Source organism: Odocoileus virginianus, chromosome 11, assembly GCF_023699985.2.
Source record: "Odocoileus virginianus isolate 20LAN1187 ecotype Illinois chromosome 11, Ovbor_1.2, whole genome shotgun sequence".
Classification (NCBI taxonomy): domain Eukaryota; kingdom Metazoa; phylum Chordata; class Mammalia; order Artiodactyla; family Cervidae; genus Odocoileus; species Odocoileus virginianus.
In genome coordinates, this window is record NC_069684.1 from 9,926,957 (window position 1) to 9,944,027 (window position 17,071).

Genomic DNA, 17,071 nt, shown 5'->3' on the forward strand with positions numbered 1-17,071 from the left:
CCCCGAGCACTTGTCTCATGCATCCAAACTGGACTGGCAATCTGTTTCACACTTGATAATATACATGTTTCGATGCTGTTCTCTCAGATCATCCCACCCTCGCCTTCTCCCATAGAGTCCAAAAGTCTGTACTATACATCTGTGTCTCTCTTTCTGTCTTGCATATAGGGTTATCGTTAACCATCTTTCTAAATTCCATATATATGTGTTAGTATACTGTATTGGTGTTTATCTTTCTGCCTTACTTCACTCTGAATAATGGGCTCCAGTTTTATCCATCTCATTAGAACTGATTCAAATGAATTCTTTTTAATGACTGAGTAATATTGCATTGTGTATATGTACCACAGCTTTCTTATCCATTCGTCTGCTGATGGGCATCTAGGTTGCTTCCATGTCCTGGCTATTATAAACAGTGCTGCGATGAACATTGGGGTGCACGTGTCTCTTTCAGATCTGGTTTCCTCGGTGTGTATGCCCAGAAGTGGGATTGCTGGATCATATGGCAGTTCTATTTCCAGTTTTTTAAGGAATCTCCACACTGTTCTCCATAGTGGCTGTACTAGTTTGCATTCCCACCAACAGTGTAAGAGGGTTCCCTTTTCTCCACACCCTCTCCAGCATTTATTGCTTGTAGACTTTTGGATAGCAGCCATTCTGACTGGCCTGTAATGATACCTCATTGAGGTTTTGATTTGCATTTCTCTGATAATGAGTGATGTTGAACATCTTTTCATATGTTTGTTAGCCATCCGTATGTCTTCTTTGGAGAAATGTCTGTTTAGATCTTTGGCCCATTTTTTGATTGGGTCATTGATTTTTCTGGAATTGAGCTGCAGGAGTTGTTTGTATATTTTTGAGATTAATCCTTTGTCTGTTTCTTCATTTGCTATTATTTTCTCCCATTCTGAAGGCTGTCTTTTCACCTTGCTTATAGTTTCCTTTGTTGTGCAAAAGCTTTTAAGTTTCATTAGGTCCCATTTGTTTATTTTTGCTTTTATTTCCAGTATTCTGGGAGGTGGGTCATAGGGGATCCTGCTGTGATTTATGTTGGAGAGTGTTTTGCCTACGTTCTCCTCTAGGAGTTTTATAATTTCTGGTCTTACACTTAGATGTTTAATCCATTTTGAGTTTATTTTTGTATGACGTTAGAAAGTGTTCTAGTTTTGTTCTTTTACAAGTGGTTGACCAGTTTTCCCAGCACCACTTGTTAAAGAGATTGTCTTTTTTCCATTGTATATTCTTGCCTTCTTTGTCGAAGATAAGATGTCCATAGGTACGTGGATTTATCTCTGGGCTTTCTATTTTGTTCCATTGATCTGTATTTCTGTCTTTGTGCCAATGACTGTAATTATTTCAATTTTTTTGAATTTACTAAGGCTAGATTTATGGCCCAGGATGTGATCTATTCTGGAGAAGTTTCCATGTGCACTTGAGAAAAAGGTGAAATTGATTGTTTTGGGGTGAAATGTCCTATAGATATCAATTAGGTCTAGCTGCTCATTGTGTCATTTAAAGTTTGTGTTTCCTTGTTAATTTTCTGTTTAGTTGATCTATCCATAGGTGTGAGTGGGGTGTTAAAGTCTCCTACTATTATTGTGTTATTGTTAATTTCCCCTTTCATACTCATTAGCATAATAAAGTTAATTTTTATGCTTCATCATGGACATTCTTATGTAAAACTGGCGTTAAAAAATTTAATGTCAGTGGTATAAGGAATATGATTATTACTAATAAGTATAGTTTGGTGCCATTGTCTTGGTTCATGCCAAGAGGTCAGCAGTTTTACTGCCATTGCTTTTAGATTATTAGTGCAGATGTCCATGTGGTAAAAAATGCAGCTGCTGTCTTAGTATTATTATGAAAACGGTTTTGACCTTATTGATTCTTTGAAGGCCCTTGGGGGACCCCCAGCAGTCTGTGGATTACACTTTGAGAACACATAACACGTATCTGAACACATATATCTATATACAGATGAGTGTCCTTGCAGTGTTTTTTTCCCTTTATTTATTGGAATATAATTGCTTTAGTTAGCTTCTGCTGTACAACAATGTGAGTCAGCCATTCGTATACATATGCCCCCTCCTTGGTCTCCTCCCTCTCCCACCCCCAGTCCCCCGCCTGGGTCATCACAGGGGCCGAGCTGACCCCCCTTTTACTGTACATCAGCTTCCCACTAGCTATCTGGTTTACCATGGCTGAGTGTATATGTCAGTGCTACTCTCAATTCGTCCCTCCCTCTCCTTCAATAGAAGAAAACTGAGTGTTCTCACTATGTGATGGTATGGATGTGCCATAATTTAGCCAATTATAGGATTCTGCAGCTATTTGTGATACACTGGTATGAAAAGATGTACAAGATTTATTTTTAAGATACAGAAAACAAATGTTGCATGCATACAGATCCCATCTGTATTTAAATAGACATACATATTTGTGTGAAGATGTACCTAATCTGTGCAACCTGTGTTGTTGTGGGTAGAGGGATATTTTTGCTTTCTACCTTACACCTTCTGGACTGTGGAATCAACTGCACCCAAGAAGCTTGTGATCTTGTGCAAATTAAATGATAAGCTTGTCACTGGGTACAAGGGAATGGCTTCTGGATTGGTTGAGATGCTTAGCTATTATTGTCTGTTGCTTGTGGGTTATTTTCAACTTTTCTCCACATCCTTATATATTAAAGAGTGAAAGTTTCTTATTAATTTTAGTAAGTAAGCAATTTATCTCTTTCCGTAACTGGTGCAGTTCATTTGTAATACTTATAGTTGCAGTGAACCCTGCAGGGAGCAGCTGTGGCTGTGTAGAGGGAAGTTTTGGTCAATCACCTATCTTTTTAGCTATTCTCACATTTTTAGTACATGAGCCTCAGCTGCAAAAGAGTCCTCTTTGTGATTTACAGAACCATCAGATCTGTAGATCTGTAGTTACTATTCGAGTGTTTCAGTGAAAAGAACATGCCTTTTGGAATCAGATTTCGGCCCAAATCTTCTCTCCGCTGTTTACTAGTGGTGTGATCTTGTACAGAGTAAAGGCTGAAAGCCTGTGTTGTTACTGAGGAGTTAGGGATTATAGCTTCCTGTCCTGAGGATCCTATCGGTAGCGTGAGTAGCTCAGTGCTTGACGCACATCAGCTCTGTTAGCTCTCATCTGTCGCTGGTCTGCCGTTCCTCTAACGCACCTCACTCCGTGTCGCCTTCATCAGTGTTGCCTGGCTCCACCGAGAAGCTTCTGGTTAGCCTTTCAGGGCTCTCGTTGTCTCTTCTTCTAGGAAGTTCTCTGTTTTCTTTGGGGATAGTTGAGATGGTTGTTTTCCCCTCCTGGCTCTACATCTCACCACTCTGACACTTAACTCATTTTATTTTTCTCCAATTTTTTTAACTTGCAAAATTTACAGAAATGCCTAAAGAATAATATGGTGGACAGTTATATACCTTTGGCTCAAGTTCACTGATGAATGTTTTGCCACGTTTTCCTGTGTCTGTGTGTATCATTTTTTTCCTGAACCACTTGAGAACACATTGCAGATTTTGTGATATTTCATCCCTCCTTCCATATTTCCCCTATTACTCAAGAAATTTAACATTGATATAATACCATTGTCAAACATTGTAGTTAATATTCAGATTTCTCTAATTATTTAAATTTTTTTTTTTTTGCATCCAGGATCATGTGTGTAGGTTCGTTTCTTTAGACTATTCCTTATGCATTTTTTTGTCTTTTCATGATTTTGACATTAAAAAAAATTATTATTTTGCTTTTGTTTTAAAAATAACTTTATTTATTGGCTGTGCTGGGTCTTTGTTCTGACATTTTTAAAGAGTATTAGTTTGTAGGTTTCACAATCTTGATCTTGAGAAAACAATCACAGAGATCATACAAAGCTGTTTTTTGTTTGTTTTGTTACATCTCTCCTCACATTGTGATTTCCTGTGAGAATGGGAAAGGAGATGTAAGAAAGAACTGGCCTGACACTCCATATCTGTTCGACCTCGGTGTTTCTTATTAGAGTTGGCCTGGTGTTCACAGCTAGGCTGTGTTGTTCCCCTGTTGAATATAAGCAGTTTCACAGAATAGGAACATTAGACAAGGGCACTCTGTGTCTTTGGATCAAGACTAAAACAAGACCACTCTGTAATCATGTCTGAACACAGACAAAAACATGAACATTGTCAAGTCACAAAAATGATCAAGGTTCACTTCATCCTGGCTACCATGATGACTACAGATTTTTTTTTATAAATCACAGCCTTAGCCTCTCTTCATTCTTCTTGCCTCATAATAAGATTTATTAAAACCGTAGAATCGTAGAAGTATATAGAATTAACAGAATCTTAGAATTGCTCCCACTTCCTGATAGGGCAAACAAAGCCCCACTTCTTTGAATCTTTCCCCAGCACCCAACACAAACTCTATTCTGTAAGTCCTTTCTAACACCCTCTGAGTGAAACGCCCTAGGGTTCCCCAGAGTATGCATTCTGCTTAGTTGTAAGGAGTCTTAAATCTAACTTCTTTAACTAGAGGTATGTTCTTGGTGCTGTTGACTAGAGGGAATTCACACCTAAGAACTTGGCCTCTCTCTTCTTTTTTGCCCGGTGAATGAGTTTTTAGTACAGTTAGGAATTAGCACCAAGCTTCTCTGGCTAGTTTCTTACTGGTCAAGGATAACCTTTAGTTTTGTTTAACTGGTTTTTGGTTACTGACAGTTGCATTTTAAAAAAAGCTGTAAATACTGCTTTCATGAGTTGTTCTTCATAATTAAAAAAAAATAGAGAAGATTTCAAAGACAGCTTAGAAATCAAAGAGAGAGACTATTTTCAGTGCTTTACCAGGTTTGTGAGAAGGTTTTGGTTTAATTTTCCTTCTGCCACTTTTAATAGCAAACCATTGTGGAGTAATTTGGAGGTGGTAGAGTGACTTAAAGATAATATATACACACACACAAGTAATGTAGTATATAATGTGTAATACTGCATAATAAACCTCAGGAAAAATTTGTTTTACATTTTCTATCATAAATTACCTATAATTTTTCTACTTTTCACAAGAAAATAAAATTTCCATTCCTGTAAATGGAAGTTTAAAGGCTGTAAGAGAAGCACCTGTTTATAATTTCTCATTGTTGTTGACTTTCAAGGGAGGTTTTGATGATATTTGAAGATTAACAGTTTGAGAATAGCCCCTAGGGTGTTGTCTCCCATTAGAATTACTGTTGAATCTTGCTACTTTTAAATTTAATTGTCAAATTAGGTGGCTTTGTTACATGTATTAGAGCCAGTAGTCATTGCATTAAAATTTATCTGCTTCTCTTTGTCTGTGCTACCAATACTGTTTTTTATCTTTGTTTTTCTGAAATATCTTAGGAACAAAGAAGTGAAGTGTTCTTTCATCATTTGTTCTGATGATAGGATTCAGTGTAATTGAACCTTTTAATGCATTAGCCTTTAATTTTGGTTGTACTCTGAAAAATGTTCTAATTCATCTCTGCTTGTCCGAGTTTAGTGGAATAGAAATGCATAGATCAATAGAAATAGAACAAAACCACACCTTTGACATGTTTATTCTACTTAGAAGTTGATATACTCACAACTTAAGCATTTAAATCTAGTTTAATAGGGAGGTGAGGTGAGTCATTGATCACACTAGGATTAAAGCTGCCACATTTTTATGTATTTGTTTCAACTAGTAAACTAGCATTTTTTAGGATGTCATCAAATATGAGGAAGTTTTTCATTTATATTTCTCAACAAATTGTTAGTTCATTTAAAGATAATATCAGATGGTCTTGTAGGTTGAAACATAATATAATGTGTGCATTTTCTGGATTTCTGTTCTAAGATTACAGATGCTCACACAATTACTACTACTAAATTTATAGGTACTACAGTTTGCTTTTTTGTTTAAAGGATAAATATGCTGGACAATAGTCATAAGCACCGATGAATACTCAAATTCTTATTTAGGCAAAAGAAGGGATAATGGACATTTTTAGCTGTCATTTTAATCTGTTTGGCCAATGTTTTTTTCCCCCCACGATTGAATATCTTAGGTTGTTTTCAGGCCAGAGAATTTGTGCTACATGTTATAGCTCTCAGAAGTTTGTTTCCAGATATTATTGATAGGTAAGGTAGCAGTGTCACTTTAGACGTCTTTTTGTCATTGGAAGAATTTAATGAGGTTGTTGAGTGTGACCTGGAAACTAGTAGATTTAGCATAATGGATAATAATAGTTTTGGTTTCTCGTGGCATATGCTCTGGATATAGCCTCAGGCAAGGTGGCTCCAGACTGATCAGGAATCTAAGCTCCTTCCTGCCTTGTTCTGTCTTGTTTTTAACCTCCCACATCCTGGTCCTTCCTGGAAGGGGAAAAGGAGATAGAAGAAAGAGGAGAATGGGGAGGAGGAGGATGTATAGTAGTTATTTCTTAAGGAGATTTCTGGTAAGCTGCAAAATGAAATTTCATTTATATATTATTGGCCAGAATTTAGTCCACATGTAACCTCAAGGCAAGCTGGAAATTATAGTCTGTTTTCCCCCCTGGGCTTCTCAGGTAGCTCAGTGGTCAAGAATGGGCCTACCGATGCCGGAGACACAGGAGATGTGGGTTTAATCCCTGTGTTGGGAGGATCCCCTGGAGAAGGAAATGGCAATGCACTCTAGTATTCTTGTCTGGAAAATTCCATGGACAGAGTTTCTAAGTTTTTATTATTTACTCATACAGTCAACAAAAATATATTAGCCTGCTCTATATACTGGACACTATGATACTACTTGAAGATTTAAGGAAACCATGATTGGTTTATCAAGAGCTTACCATGTGCTTGATGAGGAGGGCATGGCAACCCACTTCAGTGTTCTTGCCTAGAGAAACCCATGTACAGAGGAACCTGGTGAGCTACAGTCCATGGGTTCACAAAGAGTTGGACACTACTGAAGTGACTGCGCATGCATACATGTGCTTGATATGGAACTATTCACTTTGAGTACATTGTTCATTTTCTCCATTTTGTAAATTAGGACGTCATCAGCCTAAAATTTATAACTACCAAATGAGAGTGCAAGTAGTTTGAACCCAGGTCTATCTCTCAAACCATTTCTTTCAGTTGTTATGAAGTAGATGTTTCATTAGACTTGAGACACATTGAGCTGAGGCATATTAATTGTTCAGTTTCAAATTCTTGCCTTGGGTAGTATAACTAGGAGTCTTTCTCTTTTTTTTAAGGTTGACTAGAGTTTTTGTGATCATACTACCTTGCTTATTTATACTTCCTAGATTTGTAAAAACCTGTTTATTTTCTATGTAACTATTTCTATTGTTATATATATAATCATTTCTATTGTTATATATATAAAACCATTTCTGTTTTATATATATATATATATGTATAAACATTTCTATTCTATTTCTGTTTAAAAACCTGTTCACTTTCTGTTAACCATTTTAAGGTGATGTCATGATTAAAATCAACAAGCTTAAAAAAAAAAAATAAAATCAACAAGCTTGAACCTCGGTTATTTTCCACAAAGCCTAGTTATTATCCTAAGTTTGTCAGCTGGGATATAGTGTAATCCTGCATGTGCTGGTTTTAAAGTATGTGGGATTAGAAGTGTGTGATGTTTCTTATCTTATAACATCTTTTTTTTTTTTTTTTAATTCTGTGCTCTCACAATAGAGTTGAGCATTTTGAAACAAATTTCCCTATAAACAAGGGAGAGTAGAGATTTGGCACAAATTTAGTTAGCATACCAAAATTTAATCTTTAATTGTGTTTCTGAGTGAGTGGAAACCAGATGTGATATTTTAAAAGTTGTTAAAAAACAAATTTCCTTACTTTATCGTTATATTAAGTGCTTAGTAAGCTACTGGAAGAAGTGTGGCAGTGTAGAAGTGACCTCATTTCTCTCTGTACTCTTAGATGTACAGTATTTAATGCTTTGACTAAAGCAACTGTGGGCTCTGTTTTAATCTGTCTGTTTCTTTTCCTCCCTTTCATTCGTTTGCGCTCTGTGATAACTGCAAAGAAGTTGATTTATTTCCAGTAAGTTGTGGTGCCTATAACTAAGAATCTCTTTATGCCTCTGTTTTCATTAACATTTTGCAAAGCCACTCAAGTATGGGATGTGTTACTCTTTTGATTTTGTAGTTTTTTAAACCTAAACTGCAATCAGTATGATACATGGCGTGTGACAAATGCCAACCGGTAATCTTATCTGAGAGTAGTACAAAATGCTCATATTTGAAAATGTCTTGTCAGCATTCAAACTGTATATATCATTAAAACAGTTTCTATGAAAATCACCTTTCGATCACCTTGTAAACCAGAGCTCACTGCGCCGTGCGGGTTCTCTATTTTCTCAAAGCATGCTTTATGTACACTGACAGCATCGCACATGGAAATTGGCTCGAAAGCTTTTTGCTTCAAGCTGAGGTGTTTGACCCCACTGCCATACAGATGTTCTCATAATTTCCTCTCTTCGACTCCCTTTATAAATCAAAAAAGAGTGGGGAAGGGAAAATTATATGAGTGATTGCAGTATTAAACTACCGTAGAAAACTATTTGAGCTCGTTATAGTTCTCTTTTCAACGTTAGTTTCAAATTGCCAGCTTCTTAAATGGTAAGTTTTTTGTATTGACAGTCTTTAGATTATGACAGCGCTGTTTATTGACTAGTTGACACCTCGGCCTCCTGTTTTATCAGAAACGTTACTTTCTTCCCTGGTGGGAGCACGAGTGATTGCAGTTATGGAGACTAGATTTGACTTCAGAAGACTGCATGATGAGCACAGCAGATAGGCAGCGTGGGCCTGCTGCTGCTCTCATTGTGAACCTCAACTGTTATAAACCAGCTTTGATCTTTCTTTCATTCAGTGTTGACTCTTATTTAATTCTAGGACGATTTGATGAAACTGTTATTGAAGAGAGGAGACAGTGTGCTGAAGATCTGCTGCAGTTCTCTGCCAACATTCCTGCTCTTTATAACAGTAAACAGCTTGAAGATTTTTTCAAGGTTTGGTGTTCTTTCTGGAATATTGTGTATCTTATTAAATGTCTTTATTTTCTAATTTGTAGTAAAGCAAGATTTAAGTTTTTTTTTTTCTTCCCCAAACAAAATGTCGTTTACTTTTGAATTTCATTATTCAGTAAAATAACTAGAAGTTAATAGTAAATAACAGTGTCTGGCATGTCTTCTGTTTCTCTTGTGGAAAGGTGTACAGTTTGTGATTCACAGATTTAAGAAAATTGTTGCAGAGGGCTTAGAGATTATCTAATTCATCATAATTGAAATACATTAAAACATTTAAATATCATGAAGCTCCAGTAGTTATCTTCACTTTTTGAGGTGACTTTCAGTAATAGACTTCTCTTGGGGACAGAAACCACTGTAATTCCATATTAAATTTGTTTTAATTAGACTAATTTGTGTAAAGCTAGAACAAAAATAGTCCATGTACAACTTAAAGGGGTAGTCTAGTACAAATTGTATTACCAGAGATCTTTGGATATTAGTGTTTTAACTTTCTTGACATGAGATGCCTTCATTCTGAGTTCATTATCATTTTTACTAATAATATTCTAGTTTATTATGTATTGAATTTGTGCTAGTTGTTGGCTAATATCAATGTCTTTATTCAGTATTAATGTCTTAATTTTTCTATTATATTTAGCTTTCTAGACTAAAGCTAGATGATTGTGCCATAATTATTTTTTCCCTCCTTTAACTAAAAATCTACTCAGTTGTATAAATGTAATTGCTTAGAACATGTAGCCAGCAAGGTATATGAGGATCTTACAAAAGAATATTATCTACAAAAGGAATTTATTTTTTATGGCCTATTTTAGTTTGCTGAAGGAAGTTGATCTTTTGAAAGACATTACAAACCTGTGATTTAGAAATAATAGTAGAAAAGTTTGTGTTAATAAGATTCTTCCTGATTGACTTTGTTGCTTTATTTTTCTTTTTTTTTTTTTTTTTTTTTTTTTTTTTTTTTTATATTTTATTTATTTTATTTTTTTTTTTAAATTTTTATTAGTTGGAGGCTAATTACTTTACATCATTACAGTAGTTTTTGTTATAGATTGATATGAATTAGCCATGGATTTACATGTATTCCCCATCCCAGTCCCCCCTCCCACCTCCCTCTCCACCCGATCCCTCTGGGTCTTCCCAGTGCACCAGGCCCGAGCACTAGTCTCATGTACCCAACATGAGCTGGTTATCCGTTTCACCCTAGATAATACACATGTTTCAATGCTGTTCTCCTGAAACATCCCACCCTCGCCTTCTCCCAGAGTCCACAAGTCTGTTCCATACATCTGAGTCTCTTTTTCTGTTTTGCATATAGGGTTATCGTTACCATCTTTCTAAAGTCCATATATATGTGTTAGTATACTGTAATGGTCTTTATCTTTCTGGCTTACTTCGCTCTGTATAATGGGCTCCAGTTTCATCCATCTCATTAGAAGTGATTCAAATGAATTCTTTTTAATGGCTGAGTAATATTCCATGGTGTATATGTACCACAGCTTCCTCATCCATTCGTCTGCTGATGGGCATCTGGGTTGCTTCCATGTCCTGGCTATTATAAACAGTGCTGCGATGAACATTGGGGTGCATGTGGCTCTTTCAGATCTGGTTTCCTTGGTGTGGATGCCCAGAAGTGGGATTGCTGGGTCATATGGCAGTTCTATTTCCAGCTTTTTAAGAAATCTCCACACTGTTTTCCATAGTGGCTGTACTAATTTGCATTCCCACCAACAGTGTAAGAGGGTTCCCTTTTCTCCACACCCTCTCCAGCATTTATTGCTTGTAGACTTTTGGATAGCAGCCATCCTGACTGGCGTATAATGGTACCTCATTGTGGTTTTGATTTGCATTTCTCTGATAATGAGTGATGTTGAGCATCTTTTCATGTGTTTGTTATGTTGCTTTATTTTTCATTACTCTGCAAACTGGGCTGAGATGATGAATTGGCTTCTGCTTATGACCTAATGCAGATATTTAGGATAAAAGACCAAATCAAATTGATACAGTATTAGCTGTTTGCTAAATACAGCTGTTTCTGTATGGCAGGGAATCTATGCTTATAGAAAAAGACAGCATTATTAAGCAAGAAGAATATTGCTTTATAGAGATTATGAAAGTCAGTCTTGCAAATTAACACATACCAAGGGCTAGAGATCAGATTGTAGATTTTGAATAACTTAAATAAAAGCTGTTCATTCTGTTTCTTTTGGATCTGGGAATTCCTCATTGTAACTGTTGCTGAAAGACACTTATTTTTGGTTTATGTGAAATGAGAAACAAAAGAAGAGGAAGAAAAAATTGGGCAGTTTAAGAAAAGTCAAGCTAGTCTTGGAAAATATCTTGGAAATATCCTAAGCAGTGTGTTTGGTGGGAGAGGTATACTGATTTAATATCATAACAGTGATGCTTAGTTTCTTAATGTAGAGATAAGTAAATATGGTATTTGAAGGTTATTTAACTCCCAAGTAAGCAACAAAGCCAAACTCACCATGTTATCTTGTTTATCTCACACAACAAAGTTTTTTTTTCATATATGTACATATTTTTAAATTATAGTTGATGTACAAGATTATGTAAGTTTCAGGTATACAGTATAGTGAGTCACAGTTTTAAAGGTTGTGCCTGTTAATAGTTCCTGTAAAATATTGGCTGTATTCCCTGCAATGTACTGTATATCCTGGTAGCTCTTAATCCCCTACTCCTATTTTGCTCTTCACCTTTTCCCTCTTCCCAAATGTAACCACTAATTTCTCTGTGAGTCTGTTTCCTTTTTCTGTTTTATTCATTAGTTTGTTTTTTAGATTCCACATACAAGTGTTATCAAATAGCATTTGTCTTTCTCTGACTTTTTTCACTAAACATGACACCCCCTGAGTCCATGCATTGTTGTTGCAGATGGCAAAATTTCATTATTGGGGAATGTAAAATGGTAAAAATCACTTTGGAAAACAGTTTGGCAGTTTCTTAAAAACATAAGCTTCTGTTGATCTGTGTGCCTGTTCTTTTACTAATACCATACTGTCTTGATTACTGTAGCTTTATAAGAAGTTCTGAAATGAAAAAGTGTAAGTTATCCCACTTTATTTGTATTTTTTCTGAGTTATTACAGCAGTTTTGATTGTTCAAAACTGAATTTTCATAAAATGTTTTAACATCAGTTTGTCCATGTGAGCACAGAATTCTGATGAAATTTTGATTGGCATTGTATTAGGTATACAGTTCAATGTGGGGAGAATTGTTATCTTACTATTATAATCTGTGAACATGAAATAACTCACCATTTATTTAGGTATTCTTTATCTCAGCACTGTTTGTGATTTTCCTGTATAAGGTACTTCTTTTGCCATATTTAATACAAAATATTTTATTCTTTTGATGCCATTATGAATGGAATTGTTCTTTCATTTAGCATTGTGCTTTAAAGGTTATATATATTTATATTTATATAGCCATGTTATAGCTGGTATCCATTAATTCCTTAATTTATTTTTAAATACTAATTATAATTTTCCTTTGTGTGGATCCATAGCTATACCACATTTTGTTTATCTATTCATCAAGTTGATGCACATGTGGGTTGTTGTCCCCTTTGACTACTATGAATGATGCTGTTATGAATATTGAGTTTTTGCGTGGACATTTTTTGTTTCTCTTAGGTATATACTTAGGAGTGGAATTGATGTGGGAAGATTTTAAATTCTAATTCAGTTTATTTTCTTGTATAGGTCTATTCTAATTTTCTCTTTTTGCTTGATACTTGATACAGCTTGGTAACTTGTGTTTTACTGGGAGTTTTCATCTGAATTCTGTAACTTGTTCATACTGTTCACTTACAATGTTTCTAACTCCTATAGGAATGGTAGTGATATCCCCTCTTTAATCCATGATTTTGGTAATTTGTGTCTATTTTTTCTTGACCCATCTACCTAACAGTTTGGTGTTTTTGTTGATCTTTTCAAAGGATCGACTTGGTTTCATTGATTTTTTTTTCCCTGTATTTTTCTATTTCGTGTCACTGATTTCTGTTCTAAACTATATTTCCTTCCTTTTGCATGCTTTGAATTTACTTTGCTTTTTATCTGATTCCTTAATTCCTTAAATTGGAAGCTTTAGTTATTGATTTGAGATGGTTTTTCTTGTCTAACATAGGCATTTACAGCTATAAATTTCCCTCAACACTGTTTGAGCCGCATCCCTTAAGTTTTTGTTTTATTTTCACTTATTTATTTATTTTAAAAAATTTTTTATTTATTTACTTATTTTTTTAATTTTCACTTTTATTCAGTTTAAAGTATTTTCTGATTCCTTTTATGATTTTTCTGTTGACCCATTGGTTATTTGGAGAAATGTTCTTTAATTTCCAAATGTTTGTGGATATCTTAAAGTTTCATCTGTTACTGATTTCTAATTTTGTTTTCTTGTGGTTATGATCAGAAGATATGCATTGTATGATTTCAGTCCTTTTGAATTTATTGAGACATGATTTATTTCCTAGCTTGTGCTCTACACTGGAGAATGTTACATGTTGACATAATCTGTTGTCTGGTGAAGTTATATTTATTAATTCAAGGTGGAGTAAATATTAATTCAAGTTAGTTGATAGTATTGTCTTCATTATCCTTGCTGATTTTCTGTCTAGTTGTTCTAGCAATTATTGAGATTGAGGTATTGAAGCCTCTAATTATTATTGCTGAATTTTCTGTTTTTCTTTTCAGTTATGTTGATTTTTACTTCATTTTGGGCCTTTTTTGGCGTGTGCATGTATGTTTAGAATTGTTCTATCTACCTGATGAAATGATTTACTTAATCTTATGAAATGTCCCTCTTTCTAGTACTGTTTATTGTCTTAAAGTCTGTTTTGTGTGATTTTAATATAGGCAGTCTAGGTTTCTTACAATCTGCATGTACTTTTCTTTTAATTTTGCTTTCAAGCTGTTTGTATAATTGAATCTAAAGAGTATTCTTACATGCACTATATATAGTTTGATCCTATTTTTTTAATCTAGTCTGAAAACTGCTGTTGTTGGTGTGGTATTTAGTCTTTTTGTATTCAGTTATTGAGAAGACTGATTTTTTGTCTGTCATTTGCTATTTTTTATGTCATACATATTTTTTGGTTTTTCATTTCTACTTTATGCCACCTTTTGTATTAGATAGGTATTGTTTATTGTGCCACTTAAATTCTTTTTTTTTTTTTAATGTGTGTGCTCTTACTAAAAAAAAAATTATTTATTTGGTTGCACCAAGTCTTAGTTGTGGCACACAGGCTCAGTAACGAGGCATGGGCTTAGTTGCTCTGCCACCTGTGGGATCGTAGGTCCCCCCTCCAGGTTTTGAACCCAGGTCCCCTGAGCAGGTTCTTAACCACTGGCCACCAGTGAAGTCCCTATGTATGTGCTTTTAAAAGTTATTTCTTACTGTTTGCTCTAGGGATTAATGTATGCATTTTAATTTATGACAATTTACTTGAGAAGAATACCAAATTCTAGTAAAATAGAGCTTTATGGTGCAAACTTGGTCTATCAACTCCTTTTTTATTGTTATCATCATAGACAGCATATTAAAAAATGGAGACATTGCTTTGCTGACAAAGGTCCATCTAGTCAAAGCTCTGGTTTTTCCAGTAGTCATGTATGGATGTGAGAGTTGGACTATAAAGGAAGCTGAGCGCTGAAGAATTGATGCTTTTGAACTGTGGTGTTGGAGAAGACTCTTGAGAGTCCCTTGGACTGCAGGGAGATCCAACCAGTCCTTCCTCAAGGAAATCAGTCCTGAATATTCATTGGAAGGACTGATGCTGAAGCTGAAACTCCCAATACTTTGGCCACCTGATGCAAAGAACTGACTCATTGGAAAAGACTCCAATGCTGGGAAAGATTGAAGGCGGGAGGAGAAGGGGACGACAGTGGATGAGACGGTTGGATGGCATCGCCAACTCAATGCACATGAGTTTGAGCAAGCTCTGGGAGTTGGTGATGGACAGACAGGGCAGCCTGGCATGCTGCAGCCTGTGGGGTGGCAAAGAGTTGGACTGAGTGACTGAACTGAACTGTTACCTCATATATAAACAGAACAGTACAGTGTTACCAGTGTCTTTTTAAAAAGTTAAGGGAGGAAAAATAAGACCACATATATACGTAGTCTTTTTATTTGCCGTTTCTCTCTTTGTTTTTTTTTTTTTTAATGTTCTTTATTTGTTTAGGTGAATTGGAATTAGCATATGTTATTCTTTCTTTGAGCTTGGAGGACTGTAGTTTTCTTTTGTGTGTGTAAGGCAGATTTGCTAGTAATGGTCTTTAGTCCTTATCTGGAAATGTTTTTATTTACCCATCTTTTTTTAAATTTTAAGAATAATTTAATATGTTAGCTTTGACAAACAACTATATAATAATGTCAGTTTTAAATGTAAAGAAATGGATCCTTGCAGGACCAAAATAACCCCCAGGCCATGAGATTGGTTTTTCCTTTTTCCTTTTTTTTTGGTTTCAACAATTGTGCACCACAGTGGTTCAGCATACAAGGCGGATGTGGTGAATATGAGAGCTGTAGTTTGCAGTATACCACATCTAGAACTCAGAGGAGCTGAATTAGACAGAAGTGGTAGTCATTCTAGTTAAAGAGTCAGGAAACATCCGGACAAGTTGGTCTACAGCATCAAAAGTATCCATATAAGTGTCTTTTTTCTTAATGATCAGAGGCCCCATATTGTCTCCAGTTTCTTCATTGTGTTTTATGTCAGATCCATCACAGAATGGGAACTATTTTGGACCTTCAGCAACTGGCGTTAGTGCACAGCTTTTATCTGCCAAATCTTCCATTTCAAAAGCATATACTACCTTGGGGTTGTCTTTCTGGATGAGAGGGTTTACCCTAGATTTGTTGCGATGATCTTTAAAATCTTTTGTAAGCTAGATAACCAGGTTCAGCTGTCCCAGCAGCAGTGGGCACTGCTTTAGTCCATTCAGCTTGTGTGCTGGATGTCATACTCCTGGCACTGTCCCTTGCAAGGGTGTGCCTTTACCCATCATTTTTTTTTTTCACCCATCATTTTTGAAGATCAGTCTGGCAGGCTGCAGTTCATTGGATTGCCAGAGCCAGACACGATGTAACGCTTATCTTTCTTTCTTTTTGTTGGACATAGAGAATTATCAGTTGACACGTTTCTTTTTTAAAAAATTCATTTATTTTATTTTTGACTATGCTGGGTCCTCGCTGCTTTGCACGGGCTTCCTCTAGTTGCCGTGAGCAGAGGCCTGTCTTCACTGTGGTGTGTGGGCTTCTCATTGCGGTGGCTGCTCTTGTTTCGGACCACAGGCCTGGGTGTGCACAGGCTTCAGGAGTTGCAGTCCGTGGGCTCAGTAGTTGCGGCTCGAGGGCTCTAGAGTGTTGTGGTGCACGGCCTTAGTTGCTCCTCGGCATGTGGAATCTTCGAACCCACGTGGCCGGGTTTTGTGAGATTTTTATGTGGGATTTAAGTCACATAATGTAAAATTCACCATCGGCAGGTGGATTCTTATCTACTGTGCCACCAGGGAAGTCCCACAGTGTTTCTTTCAGCACTTTGAACTTATCATTCCTCTGCCTTTTGTCCTTTATTGTTTTTTTATGTGAAGTCAGCTGTTAATTATACTATGGCTCCACTGTATATGTCTTTTTCTAGTCTTTCAGAATTTAGCCTTTGTCTTTCAATTGTTTGCCTAGGTGTTGATCTCTTTCTATTAATTTTATTTTGGGTTTATCTTCTTATATTTGTAGATTAATTTTTTAAAATCAAATTTGGGAAGTTTTCTGCCCTCATCTTCTCAAATATTTTTTAGCCCTTTTTCCCCTCTCCTGTCTGGTACTACCATTATATATAAATTGGTATGTTTGATATTGTCCTGCAGCTCTCCCTGATTCTCTTTATTATAATGTTCATTTTTTTCCCTATGATCTTCATATTGGATAGTTTATATTGATCTTCAAGCTCATTGGTTATTTGTCTTTCTCAGATCTATTGTTGAACTTCTCTAGTAAATTTAAAATTTTGTTATTAAACTTT

At 35.7% G+C, this 17,071-nt stretch overlaps 1 protein-coding gene and 1 pseudogene across 3 annotated transcripts in view; one reads left to right on the forward strand and one right to left on the reverse strand.

Moving 5' to 3' along the window:
• Positions 1-17,071, forward strand: part of RPS6KC1 (ribosomal protein S6 kinase C1) — a 203,638-nt gene that overhangs the window by 39,187 nt on the left and 147,380 nt on the right. For all 3 annotated transcript variants that reach the window (XM_070473923.1, XM_070473922.1, XM_070473924.1), the window contains exon 4: positions 8,897-9,012. In XM_070473923.1, the coding sequence (XP_070330024.1) occupies positions 8,897-9,012 (116 nt within the window). The remainder of the gene's footprint in view (positions 1-8,896; positions 9,013-17,071) is intronic.
• Positions 15,618-16,014, reverse strand: LOC110146887 (CDGSH iron-sulfur domain-containing protein 1 pseudogene; annotated as a pseudogene).